Here is a 21860-nt window from a genome sequence, read left to right on the forward strand (position 1 = left end):
ATAGGCCTACTATAAACATCCGTCTACAAGCCTTTGTAGAGATGTGTGCTTTCATTTCTCTTGGGTAAATACCTAGGAGTAAAATGGCTGGGTCATATGGTAGATCTCTGTTTCACTTTTTTTTTTAAGTTTTTTATTTAATTGAAAAAAGTTAATTTACAATGTTTTTCTGCTGTCCAGGAAAGTGATTCAGTTATACACACATGTATATATTTTCCATGTTGGTTTCCAATATACTTTATTAAAGGATATTGAATATAATTCTCTGTGCTGCACAGTTGGACCTTGTTTATTCTATAGATAATAGTTTGCACCTGCTAATCCCAACCTCCCAACCCATCTCTCCTCCACCCTCTTGGCAACTACCAGCTTGTTCTCTATGTCTGAGTCTGTTGTGTTTCATAAATAAGTTCATTTCTGCCACAGTTTAGACTCCACATATAAGTGATATCATAAGATATTTGTCTTTCTCTTTCTTACTTTGTTCAGTATGAAACTTTGTGGGTCCATCCATGTTGCTACAAATGGCATTATTTCATTCTTCTTATGGCTGAGTAGCATCCCACTGTATATATGTACATCTTCTATATCCATTCCTCTGTTTAACTGTTTAAGAAACTGTCAAGCTGTCTTCCAAAGTGGGGATAACAATTTCCACCCTTATCTGTGTCTGAGAGTTCCAGTTGGTCCACATCCTCACCAGCACTTAAATAGCAGCATCCCCTTTTACAAAACCATTTTGATAGGAGTATAATGCAATGTGATCTCATTGTGGCTTTAATTCACATTCTAAGATGTCTAATGATATCGAACATCTTTTCATGTGCTTCTTGGATGTTCATATACCTTTGTTGAATTGTCTGTTCAAATCTTTGGCCCATTCTTTAAACTGGATTGTCTTCTTCTTACTGAGTTAGTATTGAATAGTGTTTAATTAACACAGATCAGAACCAGGTCATCGTCTATTCTAATCTTCACCTGACCACCTCCCAGAGAATTTGGAGTAAAATCTAAACCCCAAGGCCTGGTCTTCTACAGTCTGGCTCCTCCTCTTGTGTGATTAGCTCTTAGCTCAGTCCTTTCTTCCACACAGGCTGCTTGGCTGCTCTTCGAACCAGCCACTCATTTATTACCAGGAATCATCTTACTCAGGATTCTCTGGACACCTTTAGTGTTTACCCACCCACCCTGCCCCCTCACACAAATCTGGGGTTTCCCTGCCTCTTGGGCTTCTAGCACTGGTGTGGAATGAATAAATAAATGACCCAATGACTCCTACCTAGCTGGGAAGGTCCGGAAGTCTCCTTTGAGACAGTGACAATGTGGTTATGATCACAGAAGAATAAAGAGGAGTCAATCAGATAACATTTCTCTTCCTTGTTATCTGATTCCAGGCAGAGGGGCCAACATTTACAAAGATCCCTTTGCAAGAAGCAGCATGGAAGAGATCATCAGCTCTACAGGTGGGAGAGGCAGAGGAAAGGGTAGCAAGGGGCTGTTTCTACTCTGTACCAAGACCCTAAACAAGATGGGGAGCTATCAAGGTCTTTGCAGGTGAGGAGAATGGAAGCAACTGTGACCGATGACTTAAGCATCCCTCTGTGGGCCGAGAGAGGAAGCAGAGAGGCCCCCTAGGGCACCCTCACAGGACTTCCCTGGTGGCCCAGGGCAGGGGGTGCGGGTTTAATCCCTGGGTGTGGAACTAAGATCCCACATGCCAAAAAAGTAAAAAAGAAAAGAAAAAGACACCCTCACAACAGTCCAGGAAGGAGAGAGGAGTTGTCTGAAGTCTAGTGGAGGCTGTGGTGGTTAACACGTGGACATGGATAGAAGAAAGCTTAAGGAGGTGAAGACGGGGCTGGGAGGGGGGGTCTGGCTCTTAGGGGTAGAAGGGCAACTGGCACTGCCCATTGCAGAGGCTCAGGGGTATTAAAAATGTCTTGGGTGGGATCTTGGTCACACTGAACTCCATGGAGACATGTGCGTGTGCTGTGTAGGGGCTGGGGCTCCGAGGTCTAACTTTGGGAGTCCTCCCAGGATGAAGATGCGTGTGTGGCGTGGGGGGCGGGGGGCGCTGCCGAATCCAGGGCTGGGGCAGCCAAAGAAGAAACTCCAGGAGGCTGGGCAGGCCAAAGAGGGGTGCGGTGGCCAGTGCAGAGAGAGAGGGAGTAGGGCAGGGAGCTGACCGTGGGGGTCAAAGCCGCAGGAAGACAGAGTTTTCTCGCTCTTTGAAGGCCTAAGTTCCTGGGTCCCCAGCACGCATGGGCAGGAAGTTAGACGGGAGACAGCGAAAGCCGACAATCTTCTGGGCAAGGAGGGGTGGTTTGAGAGCTCCGACGGAGTGTTGGGTGGCGGCAAGAAGAAGGTCTCCGGCCGCCAGGACAGGGGTGAGGGGAGAAGGCGGGGGTCTGAGGAAGCCCCGGGCCAGCGCGGGCTGCAGGAGTGCGGGCAGCCGAGGTTCGAGGGGTAGGAGGGGCGGAGGAGGAGGAAGGCGGGCGGAAGAGGGGAGAGAGGAGAGGAGGGGGCAGGAGTCAGGGAGGAAGGCTGCAGGCGAGGAGGCGAGAAGAGCCCAGCAAGGGAGGAGGGGTGGGGCGGGGCGGGAGTGGGGGCGGAGCGGCAGGGATGCACCCCCGCGCCCTGCGAGTCTAGCCCCGCTCTCCTTCCGCACAGTCGGGGTTTCCGCTTCCCTCCCGGGCGCAGGGTGAGAGGGAGCGAGGCCGAGCCTCAGCATCGGCCGCCGCCGCCGCCATGTGGCCCCCAGACCCGGAGCCCGACCCGGACCCCGAGCCCGCCGGCCGGTCCCAGCCCAGCGCGGCCCTTCCCGGGCTCCGTGCCCTCCTGCCGGCGCGCGCCTTCCTCTGCTCGCTCAAAGGCCGCCTCCTGCTGGCGGAGACGGTGAGTGCGGCGCCCACGGCCCCCCTCCAGGCGGAGCCCGGCCCCCAGCGGCCGCCCCCCGCCTGCAGCCCCCGGGCATGGGGCTGGGGGCGCCGCCGTCTGCACGCCCGGCGTCCCGCCCGCCGGCCTCGCTCGCAGCCCCCCGAGTTGGGCTGAGTTGGGCAAACTTCCCCCGTTTGGGATGGGCTCGTTGAAGCTGAGCCGCGCGCTGGTCGCAGGCGATGCGGGGGCCTCAGGGGATCCCGGGGAGGGGGCTCACCGACGCGGCGGCCGGACCCCGGGGAGCCCAGCCCGGCGCTGTGTGACCTCCGGCGCCTCCGCCCTCTCTGGGCCCCTGGGACGGGCTGCGTCCCCGCATCTTCAGGCCTCCCTCACGGGCACCCCGCTCCGCGAAACCTCCCGCCACGCCCCGCTCTGGCCCGGGAGGCATCGGCCCTTCGCGACCCAGGGTGGGCCCACGGCTCCTTGGCTCGCTTCCTCGGGCGCAGGGAGGACCGACCCGGCCTCGAGCTGCTGGGCGGAAGCCAGAGTGGAGTCCCGATAGCCGGGAGGGGCGACCCCCCGGGATTGGGTGAGGCCCGGGCCACAAGGTTGGGGGGCGCGCAGGAGCCTACCCCCACCCAGACTGCGGAGGGGCGCGGGGGGGATGACTTCATCCCCCTCTTCCCCGCCCTCGCTGGGATCCAGCGCCAGCCGTCCCACCCTCGCTGAGCTCCTTCCTTCTTCCCGCACCCCCCACCCACGCCCTTCAGCCCTTTGTCTTCGGGACACTCTGAAAATCCCTCGCACTGTCGGCCTGTGGGGTTGGGGGTTGGAGCTGGCCTCCGTGGAGGGGAGGGAAGGGAAGGAAGACGCCTAGCGGGGAGGCGGGATGAGGCAGAAGCACTTGTTCCTTGGATCTCCAGCAATTTGATAACGCCTGTCATTATTCCCACTTTGCAGACGGGAAAGCTGAGGCCCCAGCATCTAGGGGATTTGACCCGGATGAGTTGCAGGTCAGGTGACAGCATGGTTGAGAACACCAGGGATCAAAGGAAGGACTCTGTGCCCACCTCTCTTTTGGGCTCTCAGGGGGCAGATGGCAGGCGTCGGTCCTACCGCCTCCTCCTGCCTCTGGGGTCAGCTCAGAGGTCACAAAGCCAGCACCTGTCCAACTCCCCACATGAGGCACCCGGATCCCGGACTCAGCTCACACTGCTGGGAGTTGCCTCCTGGTTGGCCGCTTTGCAGACTGATAGGAGCCACATTTGTGGAGAGAAGCCTTGAGTCCAAGGCCCACTGAGGGGACCCCAAACACACTCAACTCAGACCCTTCTCATGGGTGGAAGAGGAGTGGCCAGAGCGTAGAGGAGGCTCTTGGCAAAACTGGGCACCAAGATCCTGGGTCCAGGTGGATGAAAGGGGGGGAAGGACGGATGAGGGATGGGCACTGAAGAGGCAAGGGGAGCCAGTTGAGATCACTCTGCCTCTCAGGTCACCTCTGGCTGCCCCCAGGCCCAAGCAAGTGGGAGGCTGACATGGGCAGGAACGGGGAGGAAGTTGCCACCAGGGATCTGGGGAATGAGGAACAGAATCAAAAGGGGGATCCCCAGAATCAGGCTCTGGGGGTAGGGGAAAGGAAAATGAGGGCCACCGATAACAGCCTTTGGCACAGGAAGTAGAGGATAGGGTTGGGCCAGGGTCCCGTGGTCTTGTCTTCTTGGGAGGCTCCAGCAGCCTCTCAGCACATCTCTGTGCCTCAGTTTCCCATCTGTTCAAGCTGGGCTCAGCTACCTCCGTTGTCATGTTCAGAGCAGACGCCCGTGCTCTGCAGCTCATTTGTCTGAAGTCACCATGGTGCCCCCTGTGGGGCATCTGGGTGTCATCCCTCCCGAGCCCCCCTACCCTGCTCTGAGCTACTCAGCTATGGACGTGCTCAAACCCAGCCAGAGTGACCGAAACCAGGACGGAAAAGGGCCAGCAACCACGGAGCAGGATTGCTTAAGAATTCCACATGTGGAGTCAGCCAGACCAGAGTTCAAATTCTGATGCCCTTTTATTAGCTGTATGACACTGAGCAAGCCACTTCATCTGTCAACCTCACTCTTCTCATCTGCAAAGTGGGCTGTGAACGGCACTGGGTGCACGGGTGCTGGTGAGGAGCTCTCACAAGCCTCGTCAGACCCTGGGCCCTGTGAACAGCCCCATCAAGCCTGTCTGCCCTTCCCAGTGCACGGTCTGCGGAACTAACCGGGCCTTGGCATCCTCCCGCATCAGTTGCCAATGCTGCAGAAAACATCTCATTCTCAATCAGTTCCTCATGACACCTTGCCCCTCCTTCCACAAAGGCGGGACCTGTGACGCAGCAGGGCATGCAGTGGCAATGTCACCACTCCCTCTCCCTCTGGATGTTTTTTCCTTATTATGAAAATTTGAAAATATACAGCAAAAACATATGCCCACCAATTATACAGTTGGTAACACATTGCCTTATTTGCTACTTACTTGCTCTCAAATCTCTTGGCGACCTGGCTGACTCTTTGTGACCCATAGTCCATGGTATTCTCCAGGCCAGAATACTGGAGTGGGTAGCCGTTACCTTCTCCAGGGGATCTTCCCAAAGCAGGTATCGAACCCAGATCTCCCACATTGCAGGCAAATTCTTTACCAGCTGAACCACAAGGGAAGCCCAAGAATACTCTAGTGTGTAGCCTATCCATCCCTTCTGCAGCAGATCTTCCCGACCCAGGAATCGAACTGGGGTCTCCTGCATTTCAGGTGGATTCTTGACCAACTGAGCTTTCAGGGAAGCCCCTGTCACATATCTCTCTGTCCATCAGTCCATTTTTTTAACTTTTTTATACTTTATTTTTGGTTGCACTGGGCCAGCTTTCTCTAGTTACGGCGAGCAGAGGCTACTCTTCATTGCGGTGCATGGGCTTCTTACTGTGGTTTTGCTTGTTGCTGGAGCACAGGCTCTTGGTGAATGGGCTTCAGTAGTTGCAGCACACACAGGCTCAGTTGCTCCTTGACATGTGGAGTCTTCCTGGACCAGGGATCAAACCAGTGTCCCCTGCATTGGCAGGCAGATTCTTATCCACTGTACCACCAGGGGAGTCCAATCTGTTTTATTTTTGGTGCATCCAAAGTAAATTGCAGACATCAGTACATTTCAACTCTTGAATACTTCAGCAGGCATATTATTAACTAAAGTGCCAGATTTGTATCCTGGTTTTCATGTAAATTCTTCATTCATTGAACAGCACAGCTCTTGGGTTCGGGGTGTAATTTTCTCAAACTGGCTCTTGCTTAGTTGACTGCCTTTGAGAGAGTGTAGGTTTGATTCTACCCTGTGGAGCATCATCTGGGTTGGGTGGATTCTGCTACAGAGCCTCAGGGGTGGGTGGCGGGGAGGTAGCCTTCTGGGGTACTGGACGCTGTGAGAGGCTGGGGCTTCCTCATTGGGTCCTGGCAGGGAGCTAGCCTGAGTCTGGGTGCAGGGCCATGCCCAGAGGCACTGGGGGCAGCACCCTGTGAGTTCTAATCCTGCGGCTGCAGAACTGGGCAGGTCACTCCCTGCTGGAGCCACCTCTCTTCCTGCCTGCAGGGTGGGGCTGTGCACAGGCCCTGACCTCTCCCTCCCTCGCCTCCCAGGGTCTCTCGTTCATCATCTTCGTCTGCTATGTGGCGTCCTCAGCATCTGCCTTCCTCACGGCGCCCCTGCTGGAGTTCCTGCTGGCCCTCTGCTTCCTCTTTGCTGATGCCATGCAGCTGAATGACAAGTGGCAGGGCTTGTGCTGGCCCATGATGGTGAGGGCTGGGGCCCCAGGAGGAAGGGGTTGGCCGGCCCTCACCCTCCCTTCAAGTCACTGGAGGCTGTTTGCAGTTAGTTGGAACCTGTTGGGGTAGGCCTGGCCTCAGATGATCCAGGCCTCACAATGCAGCAACCAGGGGACCCAGAGCAGGTTGCCCGCCTCCTGGGCCTCCAGGGTCCCTCTATGAGGCTGTGAACCCAGATGGCATTCTCACCCTTGGCCATCAGGTGGCGCTGGTGCTCCCAGCTGGGCCTTTCGGAATGAGCCTCAAGCCGCAGGAATTCTAGCCATTTCCATATGGGGCAGGGCGGGTTAACTGAGGACTTGCAGGACTCCCCCAGATCTCAGCCATCTGGCAACTCATTTTATCACCTGGGAGGGCCCAGAAACCCACCCTGGACTTTGCTGTATGAAATGAGTCAGAAGGAACAGCAAAGGTACACTTGAAACACTTGAACCCTGGTCTCCAGCTTTCTCCTGTCCCCATTTTAGGGATCAGCAGGTGCAAACCGTGGTACCTAAATGGATCTGCCACAAGCATGTGGCAGAGCAAGACCGGTGACCAGATCTCACTATTGGAGAGCCAGAGGGAGCGGGTGACAAGGGTTCCAACTTCTCCCTCCCCACCAGATGGGCCAGGCCACAGGGTGGGCTGCAGCCTGGTCTGTACCCTGTTGTCCACCTGTCAGAGAATGGCAGGCAGGAGGCACCTGGACAGGGCAGGAGTCGAGACTGGAGGAGGACCAGGGCGTGCAGGTGGGGCCTGGAAGGGGGAGTGCATGGAGGCTGGTCTGGGGGCTCTGCCTGTGTCCCGGATCTGACAGCGGGATTCCAGCCCTGTCCTTGGCACACACTACCCTTCTGAGCCCCTCTCCCCTGCCTCAGCTCCCCGTGGCCACCTTCCCATGCTCTGTGCCCCACAGCAGGGAGCTCACAGCCGTGTGGCTGCACCCCTGTCTCCCCAGGACTTCCTCCGCTGTGTCACAGCTGCCCTCATCTACTTCGCCATCTCCATCACAGCCGTGGCCAAATACCCAGATGGGGCTTCCAAAGCAGCCGGGGTGAGTTGCTCCCCAACCTCTGGGAAGGGGGGGTGCCCCACTCACGTTCACCCCACTCCTAAGTGGGTACCCCTCCTAGCTCTTTGGGCACAGTCTGCCTCTGCTGAGGTACCTTGGCCTTTGATTGTGGTTCTCAGCAACGCCACAGTCCTCTGGTTGAAGACAGACTCTGCCCGGAATTTGGAAAAGCTGTTGGCCAAACCAAATGAACAGCTCGATTGCCTATCTGTTATTAATGGGAGGGGGTCTGTGCCCGCCATTCTGAGCTGCTTATCCAAGCAGATGAAGACAAGCTATGGGGACAGGGCGGCAGGTGCCCGGGGCGGCCTTCCCCTTCCCAGGTCCCTGCTCCTGCTGACACGTGCCATCCGCCCCGCCCGTCTCCCACAGGTATTTGGCTTCTTTGCCACCATCGTGTTTGCCATTGACTTCTACCTGATCTTTAACGACGTGGCCAAATTCCTCAAACAAGAGGACTCCGCACACGAGACCACAGCTGACAAGGCAGAAGGTGGGTGGCCACCCTGTGGGTTCCGACAGAGAACCGGGCTTGTCACCTGGGATGGTTGCTGCGGGGACCCTCCCTTGGGGGCTCTTGGCTAGTTTAAGGCTGGAGTAAGAGCATTTCCTCTCTCCCCGTGGGCAGGAAGTGTGTTCACAGCATGATTCTAGTATCTCTTCTTGTGGCACTGGTGATAAAACTGCTCCCCTCCGGGGAACACACGGTTCTCTGGGGCTTCGGCCTCTCCAGGAAGGGCACGCTGAGGGCACGCCTGGCACCTCCTCACCTCACGAGACCACTCCTAGGTGCTGTCCACTGGGCTGCAGAGCAGTCACTGGTCCCAGAGAGCACCCCTGTCTCCAGTCATGCCTGCCCCTCAGCTTAAAGACCAGCAAGCCAAGCTCTTATCCACAGCACCCAGGCAGATACAGGGCAGCTCGGGCTTGTTTTATCCAAGGATGGATATTTTTTATATCCAGGGAAAAGTGCCACAGACTTTCTGGCCTCCTCCAGCCATCCTTCGGCTCAGAATGGCTGTTGTGCCATTACCTGACCTAAAAAGAAAGGAAAAACCTGCAAGCTGGATGGCTGGTTTTCCCATCCGTGACAGCACCCATACCAACACGTCACATCCTTGGCGTGCATATGTGCAGCACAGGGGGGGCCTTGAGGGACATGCCCAGAGGGACCAAGCCAGTTTGGAGCTTGTGATCTCTCAGGGCTTCCTCAGCCGCAGCCTGGGGCTTTCCTGCCCAGGGAGGCCATCAGAGGAGATAGAGGTCCCTGCCCAGAGGGGCAGGACCTGGAGGGGCAGTGAAGGCTCCCACACAGAAATGCAGGGAAGCCCAGGAGCTGACCTGGGATAGAGGCCCCAAGCTGTTTACCTGCCTGTTCCTCTCCAAACCCCCAGGCAGGCTTTAAATGGATAGACAGATGTCAGCTCCTTGCAAGTGAGTAAATCAGATGTTTGGCTCAGCACAACTCCTCCCCACAAGCCTGGTGTCCCCGATCCCTCCCAGCCCTTCTGTCAGCATCTGTTGACCTAAACACCTGCTGAGGCTGCCATGTGCTGGGCCCTAGGGATGTGCAGATGGGCAAGATAACTACCTGCCCTCAGGGAGTTGAGAGGGCAGGAATCAGACCGAGAGAGAGAGTGGTGGTGTACATGCAGGGCATGAACAGGGAGCAGGAGGAACCCAAGTTGACTTCAACTATAACAGCAAAACGAGGGGTCACAGAGGTGGAGATGAAGCAGCCGAGGGAGCACCCATCCTATGGGCCAGCTCGGAGGCTGTGGAGGCGACCCGAGCTGGGTTTTGATAGATTTGTAGGAGTGTGCAGGCAAAGTAAATGGGGCAGGGGGAGTGAGGACAACAGACTGTAAAGGGCAGGTGCCCCCGTCCAGGTGAGGTGTTTCTGGAACAGGTGGCCATGCCCTGTGAGGATCAGCAGTGACCCAGGGCGGGACAGAGACAAGGTGGGCTTTTGCGGGGCTTCTTTCCACTGAGGGCCTGCTGTCCCCAGGCAGGTGACATTGAAACTCCTGGGGCAGGGGAGACTGAAATGGCTAAAAACAAGCTTCCTGCTTTTCCAGGATGTTTTAGTTTCTCGGACAACAGCCAGCCCCACTGCGGGCTGGGGGGCAACGGGGGGGGGGGGGTGCTGTGGGGTGTGGTGGGGTGCAGATACACAAGCCTGCCGCCTGCAGTGAGAACAGCCAGGCAGATTGGGAGGGCCTGGGGCCCCAGAGGAAGGGGCATCTGGGTTCCCCGCCTCCCTTCTGCTGCAGCCTAGAGGGTCCCAGGCACTCATAGTCCCCACACCAAGCGGACACCACCATCAGCTGTTGCGGCCTGGGCCCAGGGTTCTAGCTGACAGCACCTCCCCGGAGTCAGCTCTCAGGTACCACTGGCCCCAGAACTCCTGCCAAGTGTCCTCTCTGCTTTCCTTTCAGAAGAGAATTCCGACTCTGACTCCGACTGAAGACCTGCCCTGCCCTGGCACCTGAGCCACGCAGGCCTCCACTCCCGCACTTTTTGACCAGGTCGGCCAGAATGTGGCCAGGAAGCCTGTTGGGAGGGAGGCTGTGATTTCTCAAGCAGCAGTGGGAGCTGCTGACGGAGCAGGCCTCCTTACAGCCCCAAGCAACATTCCTGAGCCCCCTATACACAATGGCAACCCTTGGCTTAGCACTGTCCAGCCTCTCTGCCGTGATGGCATTGTGAATATTCTGCCCCTTCTCATTTCTACCCCAGGACCTTAAGCCCTTTAACCTCTCTGCCAAAAATAAGCACAGGGGACAGAGCAGATGGAGCCTTGTTACCCCATCACAGGGGGCCCTTCATGCTGTGGTGGGTGTGGGGGAGAGAAACAAGATAAAGACTGCCACAAGGCCAAGCCCTGGGCCCCGGTGGTTTCTGTCTGTGGCTGGGGCCCCTGCTCATGCCAGGCACTTTGTCAATAATGATCCTTCCAAAAATTCTTTTGTTCAAGGAGCACCAGTTCCCTCTTCATTCTTGAAGTAGGGAGAAAACTAGCCTCTACCCTGTGACCTAGGAGAGAGTAGGTTCCATTGCCCACCTCACACTTTTGGAGACCAGGACCATGACTTCAGGTGACCTGCCTATTCTGGGTGTACGACTGTTTCAAAGCAAAGCTTGTAGACAAGCTTACCAGGTCCAAAAGATTGAGGGCTCCAAATAGCAAGTGGCAGGGGCAGGCCCAGCCCAACCCTCTCTTTCCTGGGGCCGTCAGCAGGTGAGCGGCTCCCAGGCCCTCAGGACAATGTATTTCTGGACACCTGACCCACATGAGGGGTGAGACGTGCCTTCTGTGTTCACCTAAGGACCTTATGCTGTGCATATATCTTCAATGGGATTTTGTTACTTTATGTATGATTTTTTTTTTTTTTTAACACAAAAGCAGCTTCTTCAGTGGCATTTCCTGTGACCCAAGAGACCTTGTGAATGAGCCAGAGTTCTGGACCCATGTTTTGGGCATTTGTAGTCTTTTCTTCTTCTCTTGCATGTGAATCTCCTATCCTGAAAAAAGCCATCATGGATTAAACCAGACTCACTTCCTGCTTGGAGTGTGTGTGTTTGATAAAAACCTTACACACCAGAGCAACGCTGTCAGGTGAGATGCATCAGCACCGCGTGGTCCCACGCACCACGTGGATCCTGCATCTGCAGGTTACAGCGGCGATGCCCGCGCACTTGCTCCCCGCCAGGCATCTTCGTGGGGGCTCTTTACTCCTCACATGGTCCTCTCGTAGTCCAGGAATCTGACGGAAGGTTCTGTGACTTGCTCAGGTCTCCACAAGAGGCCTGGGGTCTCAGCTTCTCACATCAAGGTAGGTAACAATCCCACAGTGAGTCAGTGTCTTGGCCCAGGCGATGGGAAAGATCAGGGCACTCTGCCCCAGCTTTTCGCACAATATGTAACGTGTTCTGAAAACACGTATAAAAGTAGAACCTGGAAAAGCCGATGGGCTGCTGGGAGTGGCTCCACCTTGCCAGCCCTGGCCAAGCCACTGGTCAACAGCAATACCGAAGTGTCCTCACCCTCCACGGTGGCTGTTTGGCCCCCACCTCACAAGCCTGTTTCAGGATCCAGGCCACAGGCTTTGAAGGGGCGGGAGCAAGGCAGAGTGAAGAAAGAGACAATACTGTTTTTACACGTCCGTTTATTAAACAAGAACTCCTTCATGACAATTCAGTATTTATTAGCGATTAGTGTTGAGAAAATTATTTCCCTCTACATACAAAAATACAGATTTGAACACTATGAAAACAATCAGGACAAGTACCGTGAAAAAATTGGTCCTTCAAAAGAAATAAAGGGGGAAAACTGAGGGCAGTGTGAGGCTTTGTAGGCTGTCAGGAATAAACCAACAGGAGCGAAGGCTCTGGGGCCCCCAAACCACTCTGAATGGATAGTCAAATCTGGGGCTGGTGGGAGCTGAATGGTGCCCACACCAGCCTCAGAAGCCAGGATGGGAGCTCGGACTGACCAATAGCAGAAACTGAAGTTTGCTGAACACACATCACCTCAGCTCACCCCACAGCTGCATCTATACTGTTAAAGGAAATAGACTTTTAAGAAGCAAAGTGTAGTAGTTATTAAATTAACATCGCCCCTCCCCCAAGTACCACTGGGCCAAGTACCAGAGTAGTCACATGGGAATTATCAGCCATCTGACTCGTCTTCCTTTGTTAGAAAATAATGACACATTCTGTCTGACCCTTCAAAGCGGAAAAAAAAAATTTCTTTTATATTTCAATAAATCCATTCCTTCATTTTAAATGGACTCAGCTAGTTTCCTCAAGATTTCTCTTGACCAGACATAACTAACTCAGTCCTGCAGGGGCGGGAAAGCAAAAGGTCGTCTGTGTCTTCATCAAGCTCATCACAGCACGGAATCTAGTATGTTTGGGCTGGAAAACCAGAAAGGGCCATCGAACCTATCCAGGGCATCCACAAACCAGAGGTCCGAGTGGAAGATGAGCCCGAGGCCAGCAGAGTCCCCACTCCCACTCCCGCCCCAGGACGCCTCACACGGGCAGAGGCAAGCTGGTGGCCTGAGCGGATCTGCAAGACGGGCAGCAACCGGGAAAGGGCTTGTCACCATTTCAGACCCAAAGAAGGGGAAGTCAGAGCACCGAGAATGTTCTGTTCTGTTCTTATGGAACTACTTTCCTCTTACTATCTGAGGTGAGCAGTGGCTGTTCAGAAGTAGCAAGTGGGTAAAAAAATGCCAAATGCAGTTATACTGATTAGTAACTATTTCACAGAAATATACTCTTACTCTCAGACTGTTTAAGTAAGCGGAAACGAGATGTTGGGGAGAAAGCAGCAGAGAAGAGACAAGGGAAAGCTGAGGGGTTGGATTTCTTTAGTTTTACAGGGAAAACGACCGAACCTCAAAACTAGCATTGCTGAAAGCAATATTAAAAGGACACAATCTAAAATCATGCTACAAAAATAGTGTTATCTGTTGAACCAAATGTGCATCCTTTTCAATTCCATGATTGACGGGAGTGTTTATGTGACTGACACGGAAGGCACCAAGGTGAAGTGATTATTATTTGTCTTAGAATATCCAAAGACACAACTACCTACTTTGGGAAAAGGAAAAAGTACAGTCATACTTGTAATAAATAGCTAAGTGTTTTTGCCATGGGTTCCTGAACCCTTACAAATTTCAACATATACAAATAGTTTCGCCCCCTAGCGTTCTCTTATTGCTTAGGAAAAGCATTGGTTTTATCCACACACGTCAGTTTCATCATGAGGCAGGGTTTGAAAACTCGTTTTTAAACAGGTTACAGAGCGACAGAGCTGGGAGTGGGTGAGGCCTTGGGCCTGGGCCAGTCCTAGGGGGATGTGGGCGGTGCACAGGCGTCCCACCCTTGAGCTCCCCCAGGAGGCCTTGGCCCAGTCAGTTTGCCCTCCAAGCCCCGAGTATCTGCCTTCCTCACATCTGCAGAGAGGAGAGCAAAGTCCTGAATCTTGGGAAGTCGATTCTGGGAAAGGCAGGAAAGCAAAATGGGCCACAGAGGGAAGCAGCCAGGTGCGGCCCTGCCTGCTTGGGCACCAGGACCCCATGCTGTCCTCGCTTCCTGACCGCTCCTTCAGATGGCTGTCCTAATAAAAGGGGCGCTTCCTACCGGGTTTCAGCAGCATCCTCCCAAGATGACTCAAATTGGATAGTTTCAGATTATTACTGAATCCTGTACAAACCCTCGTCAAATCAATTGTGTCACGCGTTCTCTCTTCTGAGGCGCAATGGTGAAAAACTCGGGCCTCACCCTAATCCTGCCAGCAAAGCTGATTAAGGTCATTTGAGACAAGGTCCTACTCTAAATGAAAGTTCTGATGTAGCTCAGTAGAGTCCAGGCTATTAACCCCTTCTTGAAGGCTCTCAGCCCTGTGTAGAATGCATCCCAAAAGAGACATGACACACCAGGGTGTCCAGATGGCAAGTCACCCAGACTGAAGTCTTGGAATGAAAGCTAGACAACAAACTAATCCTGTGAAAAGGACACATAATTCAAGGATCCATAAACTAAACTTTAGGCAAATTGCCACTGATTTAGACTCAGTGGGCTGGTGGGTAATTTTTTTAATGTTTATAGAATAATAAAAACAAGAAAGGAAAAAATAAATCCCCAAGGCTGAGAAATTACATACAAATGAAATGAGAATATAATCTAAACCAAAGAAGGGAGTTTCAAGCCTATAAGTATATAAATGCCATTTACTGGTATGAAGAAAAGCTAAACAAACATTAAACTTTGAGAAAAAAAAACTTTAGATCTAACAGATATTGAGAGCAGAAAAGGTTTCTAAATAAAAGAAATGTAAAGAGCCAAAGATTTCCAATTACCTTCTCAACCAGACAGTTATGATTTCAGCTATATCTGCTGAGGGGAGAAGAAATGAAGATTTTTACAAAGAGCCAGGAAGGTTTACACGGCTCAAGGCAGGCGGTGTCGGGTCTGCGTCCTCTCTGAGGGGGCCCCAGATCAGAATCTGAGTCACCTGCCCACACCTGTGAGTTCCCAAACTCACACAAAGAGCCCAGCAGCGCCCAGGCACGCTGGTCCCCACATTCGGCTCCCGCTCTCACGTGGGTTCCAGAATACAAGACCTCGCTTTTCCTACATCCATCCAGGGCAGGATGTAGTTAACCAAGCACAGCCAGGGTGGGTAACCATGTCCAGTGCTCTTGACAGGCCCTCAGCAGATGATTTGGGCCTCCTCCCTGCTCTTCTCACCTCCCAGACCCGCCCCTGCTCGCTCCCTCATCAGCTGTCACCGAGCTAGTCCTGGGAGTGGGTGCTGATGAAATAAGAGAGCCCCTGGGTTCTGCACACTTCACCAGGGGCTGGAAATGTGTCTGGAGACCTCACTCGCTAATGGCAGTCACTAGAGCAGGAAGCCATTTTTTATGTGGTTGGGACAGTCAATTTAGAAGCAGCCCTCAGCTGAGTTGGTTTCTCCTTTTGCTATCTGCTTAGTGTCATGTTTTCCGGTAAACCACATGTGGAGAAAATGACTATCGGGCCTTGGCACAAAGACTTCGTGGTTGCTTTGTCTGGAACATGGGTGGCACACCGGGACCCACTTACATCGTCATTGCCTCCCAGAATCCCTAAAGTGGCCACGTGTTGTCTCCACACTCTGTTAGGGCATATTCTAAGAACAGCCCACAGAAAATCCTGCAAAGCCCAAGATTAGGGACTTGGTCCACCTCTTAAACACATGGAGCGGCGAGGGGTTCCTTCCCAAACAGCACAGGTGAGTCTATGAGAAAAGGTGAGCTTGGGCCACACACACATGACACCTGGAGGAGGTATTCAAGGGTCATTTGCTGCAAGCAGGAATTCACATACATGTGCAGACCAGAGTTAGTGCTTTATCTCCTCAGAGGCTGCCTGTGGCTCAACCCAAGACTGAGTCACTCAGAAAGCCTCAAAGAAAGGCGAATGAAACTGCAAACTTTAAAAGACTAGGAATGTTTTCAACTGAGTCACAAAGCTCTCTCAAGAAGCCTCTGACATGGGGTGGGGTCAGAGGCACTCCATGCCTGCCCACAGGAAGGAGCCTTTAGCTAAGGGACAGTGATGGTGCCCAAAGGGTAGGGGGTGACATCCACTTCCCAGAGCCAAGCCCCCAGAAACAGACTGGGTCTCCAGCTTCCCTGCAGCCAGCCTGGGCTCCATCCACGTTGGCACTTTGGTTCAAGCTGCCAAGGAAGACATGGATATTGGGACTGGGCAGGCGTCAACATTCTTGCCTTTCTGTGGGCAAAGGTAGTCTCTCTTGAATGACTTGCTGCCGAGTGAAAATCTGTTTCTTTTACTTCAAATAGAACTTCTGCTATGAGGTTTTAATCTGTAACTGCTTGTGCCTTCCCTGGCTTTATATAGAGCTGACAAGTATCTTTATAGAGCTGACAAGTATCTTTAGGCTCTCGTGACTGGAATCTCTCCGTATGAAAGGGATAAGGCACCCCACCCCCCTGCCATGCCTTCGGCAATGTGAAGGGAGGGTAGAGGAGAATCAGAGAAAAGAAAAAATACCACATCAACCAGATCGATGCCAGGATAAACTTTCTCTGAAGACGTCAGTGTTTGCATCCATCTAAAACCACCAGAGGTTCCACCAAATGCTTGAGGGTTTCAACCATCCAGTCTCCAGGAACAAATTCAAATGTACACAAGTTGGGCATCAACTGTGAATGCCAATATCATCCCACCAGAAAATTAAAAAACACTAAGATTGCCTCAGTCTTAAAAATTCCCCAAACCAAACTGACGCTGGTCCATATTACAACTGTTAAATGCAAAAATAAGCTTATTTCAATTTGCAAAAAAGAAAAAAAAAAAAGCCCTTTTAAGCCTCCCCAAATCTAGATTGTCTTGTTCATACACAGAAACAACGCAAAGAAAATGCGAGTATCTTTCCGTTCACACTAGAACCACATTCCTTCCTTCCTTCTCACCACGTGACAAGACTTATGACTCTACAGTACACCAGTAAGTACATCTGGTCACTTTTGGCTATACTGGGAGCTAATTAAATATAAAGAAATATATTTACAAAAACCATGGGAGAGCCTCATGGCACAAAGGACTTTAAATAGTTACAGGGACATAAATAATTCCAAGATTCTACCACTAACATGTAAATTAATTCTTAAGTGGCCTATGGCACAAGGTGTCATCACTTTTTATCATCTGTCGGCATGTACAACTTCAGCGGGCTTCAGAACTGTTCCTTGCAGCTGACAATACATCCTCAGGATACCAACAGACTCCTTTCAGCCGGATGATAAACTGGTTTTATTGAAGTGACTTGGAAAAACTTGGGCAACAACCCACGCCTGAAGAGTCTTCTTTTTTCCAATCTCACTTCAAAGGCAGCTTTTTATTGAGGCTAAGTAACATGAATCCCAGAAGGAGATTTCTGATAAAGTTCAGGGTGGTCCTTCTAAGTGGGCCCCATCTGATGCAAGGCTGAGTCTTTGTAACCCTGTTTTTAAATGGAACTCTCAGAGGGCAATAAGCCCCATTTTGACGAAGCATATACACTCTACAAATGCAAAATAAATATATAAAATGAACAGATAAAATCCAGATGTCATAATCTCCTCAAAAGTCACTACACATAATAGGTATGAGGTTTGTGAAGCCTGGTTTGTACGGCCTCACAACATCCATGGGAAGAGGGCTCAGTCAGACCCGCCGTGACCAGGCCTGGCTGCCCTAGCTGGGGACAGTGGGAGGTCAGTTACTCCCAGACAAGCTGGGTCTCTGACCAGACCAGGGGCTTGAACAGGTGGCCTGGGTCACAGCCCCAGAAAGGAACTTCAGCAGAACTTGAGTTGTATAGGATGTTCAGTTCAGGGAGCCCTAACCCCAACCCTTCAGAGACGGCACAGTAGCATTTCCTACAGGGTCCCCAGCCAAGCAGTGCTACCTGACGAAGACACCCATGCAGGAAATCGTACGCTGCTCCGCTCTGCAGAAGGCAATGCCAGCCTGTGCAGGGCTGGACATTTCTCACACAGGCTCTGCTCCCCGAGGCCCCCTCTCTCATGACACTGCCCGCTGCTGAAGCTGCAAGCGCTCACTAGCACAAGATCCTGGGGACTCTCCTCATTAATGCAAAATCTTCCCACCAGCAGTGAGCGTTCTTTTCCTTGGTGAGGGTGAAACACAAAATATTAGAGCTAGAGTGAGGTTTGTAAACATTAAGGACAGTTCAGAGTGAAAACTCGACATGTAAAAACAAACTTTCCGTAAGAGAAACAATTAGTCTCCAACAGAAAAAAACAAAAAACTACAGCATCGCAGGGGCTTGTGTAACTTAGTCACAATAATCTTCACTTTATCGAGAATTCATAAAAAACCTTACGTAACTAAAATGTTCCCCGACAGCCTCCAAGTTCGACGTTCATAGTTATGACCCTGAGGTACAGGGTCGTCGCCCTCCGAAACATCAGTGAAAGGGGGTGTCATGGTGCAGATTCAAGTAGTTTTCAAATCCTAGACGGAGCCACTCGGAATTCACTCTAAAACTCTTCTCAGGTGTTTGAAAATCAGTGCATACCCTTGAAACAGAGGCATGTCCCCACCTCTGGTCCGTGAGGCCAGCAAATGGGCAAGGGTCCGGGCTGGTGGGACAAACTGTATTTCTCCTGTGGCTTTTATCTGGGAAGGTAAGATGACAGAAATCTGCAGTCTGGCCTTGGTGTATTCAGGGAAGCTAGGAAACTGGAAAACAAGATGGTCCTCGTATTCTTGGAGGAGCCTCTGGATTCAGGAAGATGATTCCAGGGATGTCTCAGCAGGGTAGGAGACAGATGGTGACCTCCTGATGGGCAGCAGTGCCCTGGAGTCCAGCCAAGAGTGTGCCAGCCTCCCCCAGAGCCAGCAAAGCACCCAGCAGGCACACCCACCGCCGAGACCCTTGGTGTCACAGCTGGCTGTCCACGCTCCTGCTGGGGTCCCAGTGCCCTCAGACATGGAAACAATGGGAAGAGGGGCATCCTGGCAGCGAGACTAAAGCGCATCCAGCGCCTCTATGCAGGTTGCTCAGAAAGCACTGCTGACCCACCTCTCCAACCATAAAGTTTCACTCCCTGCATTTGTTTTTTCCCCTCTAACAGCCCCCATTTAATCCAAAGTCCTGACTCATCATGAATACATATGAGGGGGTGGCTCAGAGTCAGCTGCGAAGCCTGTGCTCAGGGACAGTGAAGGGGACACGGTGGCCCGCAAGGACAGTGGCTGCCACGGTCACCAAACCCGGGGGGGCGGGCAGGGGGGGCAGGACCCTCCCACCGCCTCTGTGAAAGGCTGGGCACGGGGTCCCCCGCCTCCTGCACCCATCAGGGCTGCCATGAAAACTCTTGCCCAGAATGAACTGTTACCAAGGAGGACAAAATTCAACTTAGTCACATGATAATCTGATGTGATGAGGGAAAGAAAAACTTGATTGAAAATACAGGCATGAGGACCAGAGGGAAGAAGACTCAGTGCGCCCTCACGTGTCCAGGCGCTGGATCTCGGGCCGGCTGTCCACGTCTCTGGACTCAGTACGGGCGCGGATGTAGTCGTTGGCGCTCTGCTGTCGGAGGCTGACCCTCCACTTCTGCACGGCCAGGAATGTGTTCACCGCGTAGGCCGCTGTTGCCAAGAAGCCGAATATCTACAAGACACAAGCCGGGTTAGTCCGCAGGGCCCCTGGGCAGCTTACAGTGAGCGAGGTGCATTAGCCTCTCCTGGCTATAAGCCCGACACCCAGACCCCACTACATGTCCAGCTGTCAGACCCTGGCCAAGTTCATAGTCATGTGACCCACAAAAAGGCAGCCTCAGGACCCTTCGAAGTATTCTGGATCTACAAGGGAAAAAAGATCACAGAAGGGCCTCTTTCACAGACCTTCATGACACTGGTCCCTGGGAGAAATACCACGTAGACAAAACACCATGTAGATGAAAAATCAGGGTCTCAAGTGTGACCCCAAATCAAGCCACAAGGCCCAGCATTCCATATCTTAGTTCCCCAGCCCTACTTGCCTTTCATGTGGGCAGCTCTGGGTGGGCAGCTTGAGAGTCAGAAGTGGTGGTGTTTTAATGATTAGATAATGACTGATGAACCTACTGAGTGATACCTTGGAGAGCTCATAGTTTAGTACTCTCAATAAACCTTTTAACCATCCTCTCAGTTATAAAAGTGCTGCATATTCTTTGTAAATACCGAACAATAAAGAAAGGCAGAGCAGAGAGAGAGACAGTCTTACCTTACCTGGTCCCATCCTCCGCCCCCACCCCTCACTGTGCTGACTGCCATGTGGTGTCCAGACTGCATCTTCCTGCAGACTGCACCCCACACTGGCAGGGAAGGCCCTTAAAAGCAACAGCCCTTTCAGACATCCAGGCCTCCGCTGGACAGAGACTGAAGCAGAGGTGCCCAAGCCAGAGCGTGCATCTGAGAGCTTGTTAAAACACACTGCCAATTGGGCAGCTCTGGGGAAGGCTGAGAACGCCATCTCCAACAAACTCCCGGGTGATGCTGCCTTTCCAGGGACCACACTTTAAGAACCACAGCACTGAAGGGACCGGGGCCTCCGCTGGCCCAGTGACATCATTAGCAAAGGAGAGGCTAAAGGAGAAGCAGTAGGACACAGGCCCAGGGAACAGAGCAGCAAGGCACAGAAAGTGTATGAACCAGCCTTGTTTTGACCTTTTGCGTTCACTTACCACGGCAGCGATTTCTGCTCCGGTTTTATGGTTTAAAGCAGCCAGTACGATCGAAGCAATAAAGAAAAAGAAAGTGCTGAGTCCAGTGTTGACCAAATCCTAAAGAATAAGATAGAGTCACTTGAAAAGGATCATTGCAGGTTTTGTCTGAAAAAATCACTGAAGAACTTTTGACATAAAAAGCACAATGCCCAGCCTCTCTGATGGCTCCTTATTTTTATTTTGGTGGCCCAGGGGTATTGATTGCACAGAGGAAGGCAAAGCGGATGCTATTAATCCTATTTAATTAAATAGTTAATGATGCTGCTTGATAAACCACCACAGAAAAATCCACACTTTAACCAAACACATCCTGTTACCATTTCTTTCTTTCTTTCTTCGTTTTTTGACCTTGCCTCAAGGCATGTGGGATCATTTTCCCTGACCAGGTATTGAACCCACGCCCTCTGCAGAGGAAGCTCAGAGCCTTAACCACTGGACCACCAAGGAAGTCACCATGTTAAATGACCATTTCTTAATGACCTATTATAGGAACCAAACTGCTAACCCACAAGGACACACTCACTAATTACCAGGTAGAATTCTATTGTCTTCTTTTCAAAACACGTTCAAATCCTCTTATGGACAAGAATAGACTTAAACTGGTGAAGCCCCTTCATGCGTTTGTGACATATAAAGAGTGCTGCTTCCAGACCTGGAGCACACACTTAGCCAGGCCGCACACTTCTGTTCCTCGTGCATGGTCTTCCAAGTCTCCATGATGCTAAAGCCTGGAGGATTTTCCCCTAAGCTCCTTGCAAAGCAAATCAGGTTACAAATCCAACGCTTCAAAGATTTAGCTCCTGTCTTACTTGTCTAGGGGAATACAGCACAATGATTCAGATAAACACCCAGACGAGGGGCCTAACCACCCACAACTGTGGACAGGTCACTTTCCCTCTCGTGTCATATGTGGGCACAGTCCCCCACCCCTCCAGAGTTGTTTCAAGGACTGGGTGGAACGGCGTACATGAAAAACCAAGCATGTGCCTAGCCCACACTTAGGGTTCCCTGCATGTTTATTGTTACTTCTGATATTTCCAGTTGTGCATTAGACCCTCACAGCCTGGGTCATACCAAAGCGCCTCTATGCTCCAGGGAAAGAGAAACCAGGCAAAACCCTACAATGCTTAGGTGCCAGCTTGACTGTATCATCACCGCCCGGTGGGTCCTGCCGGCTGACCTGGCTTTGGGGGCCATCTCCTCCTTAAAGATGGCAACATTCACCTCCTAACAGTCCTGAGCCCTGCAGCATCTCCTGCCACACTCCTGGCCAGCACCTCTGCTTCTGCCCC

The 21860-nt window shown here is 52.3% G+C and overlaps 2 protein-coding genes across 2 annotated transcripts in view; one reads left to right on the forward strand and one right to left on the reverse strand.

Annotated features, from left to right (window-relative positions):
* The first annotated feature begins 2748 nt into the window (after positions 1-2748).
* CMTM3 (CKLF like MARVEL transmembrane domain containing 3) lies at positions 2749-11300 on the forward strand. Its single transcript, XM_068992721.1, has 5 exons — positions 2749-2895; positions 6529-6684; positions 7655-7750; positions 8141-8261; positions 10207-11300. Exons 1-5 carry the CDS (start codon positions 2749-2751, stop codon positions 10233-10235), a joined length of 549 nt encoding a protein of 182 aa, XP_068848822.1. The 3' UTR covers positions 10236-11300.
* A 7968-nt stretch (positions 11301-19268) lies between these two features.
* CMTM4 (CKLF like MARVEL transmembrane domain containing 4) overlaps positions 19269-21860 on the reverse strand; it is a 73543-nt gene continuing 70951 nt past the window's right edge. Inside the window, exons 3-4 of the mRNA XM_068993260.1 lie at positions 20527-20625; positions 19269-19472 (exon numbers count right to left, since the gene is read on the reverse strand). Of these exons, the coding sequence (XP_068849361.1) occupies positions 19308-19472; positions 20527-20625 (264 nt within the window). The 3' untranslated portion in view covers positions 19269-19307. The remainder of the gene's footprint in view (positions 19473-20526; positions 20626-21860) is intronic.

The sequence above is a fragment of the Capricornis sumatraensis genome, chromosome 20, assembly GCF_032405125.1.
Source record: "Capricornis sumatraensis isolate serow.1 chromosome 20, serow.2, whole genome shotgun sequence".
NCBI lineage: Eukaryota > Metazoa > Chordata > Mammalia > Artiodactyla > Bovidae > Capricornis > Capricornis sumatraensis.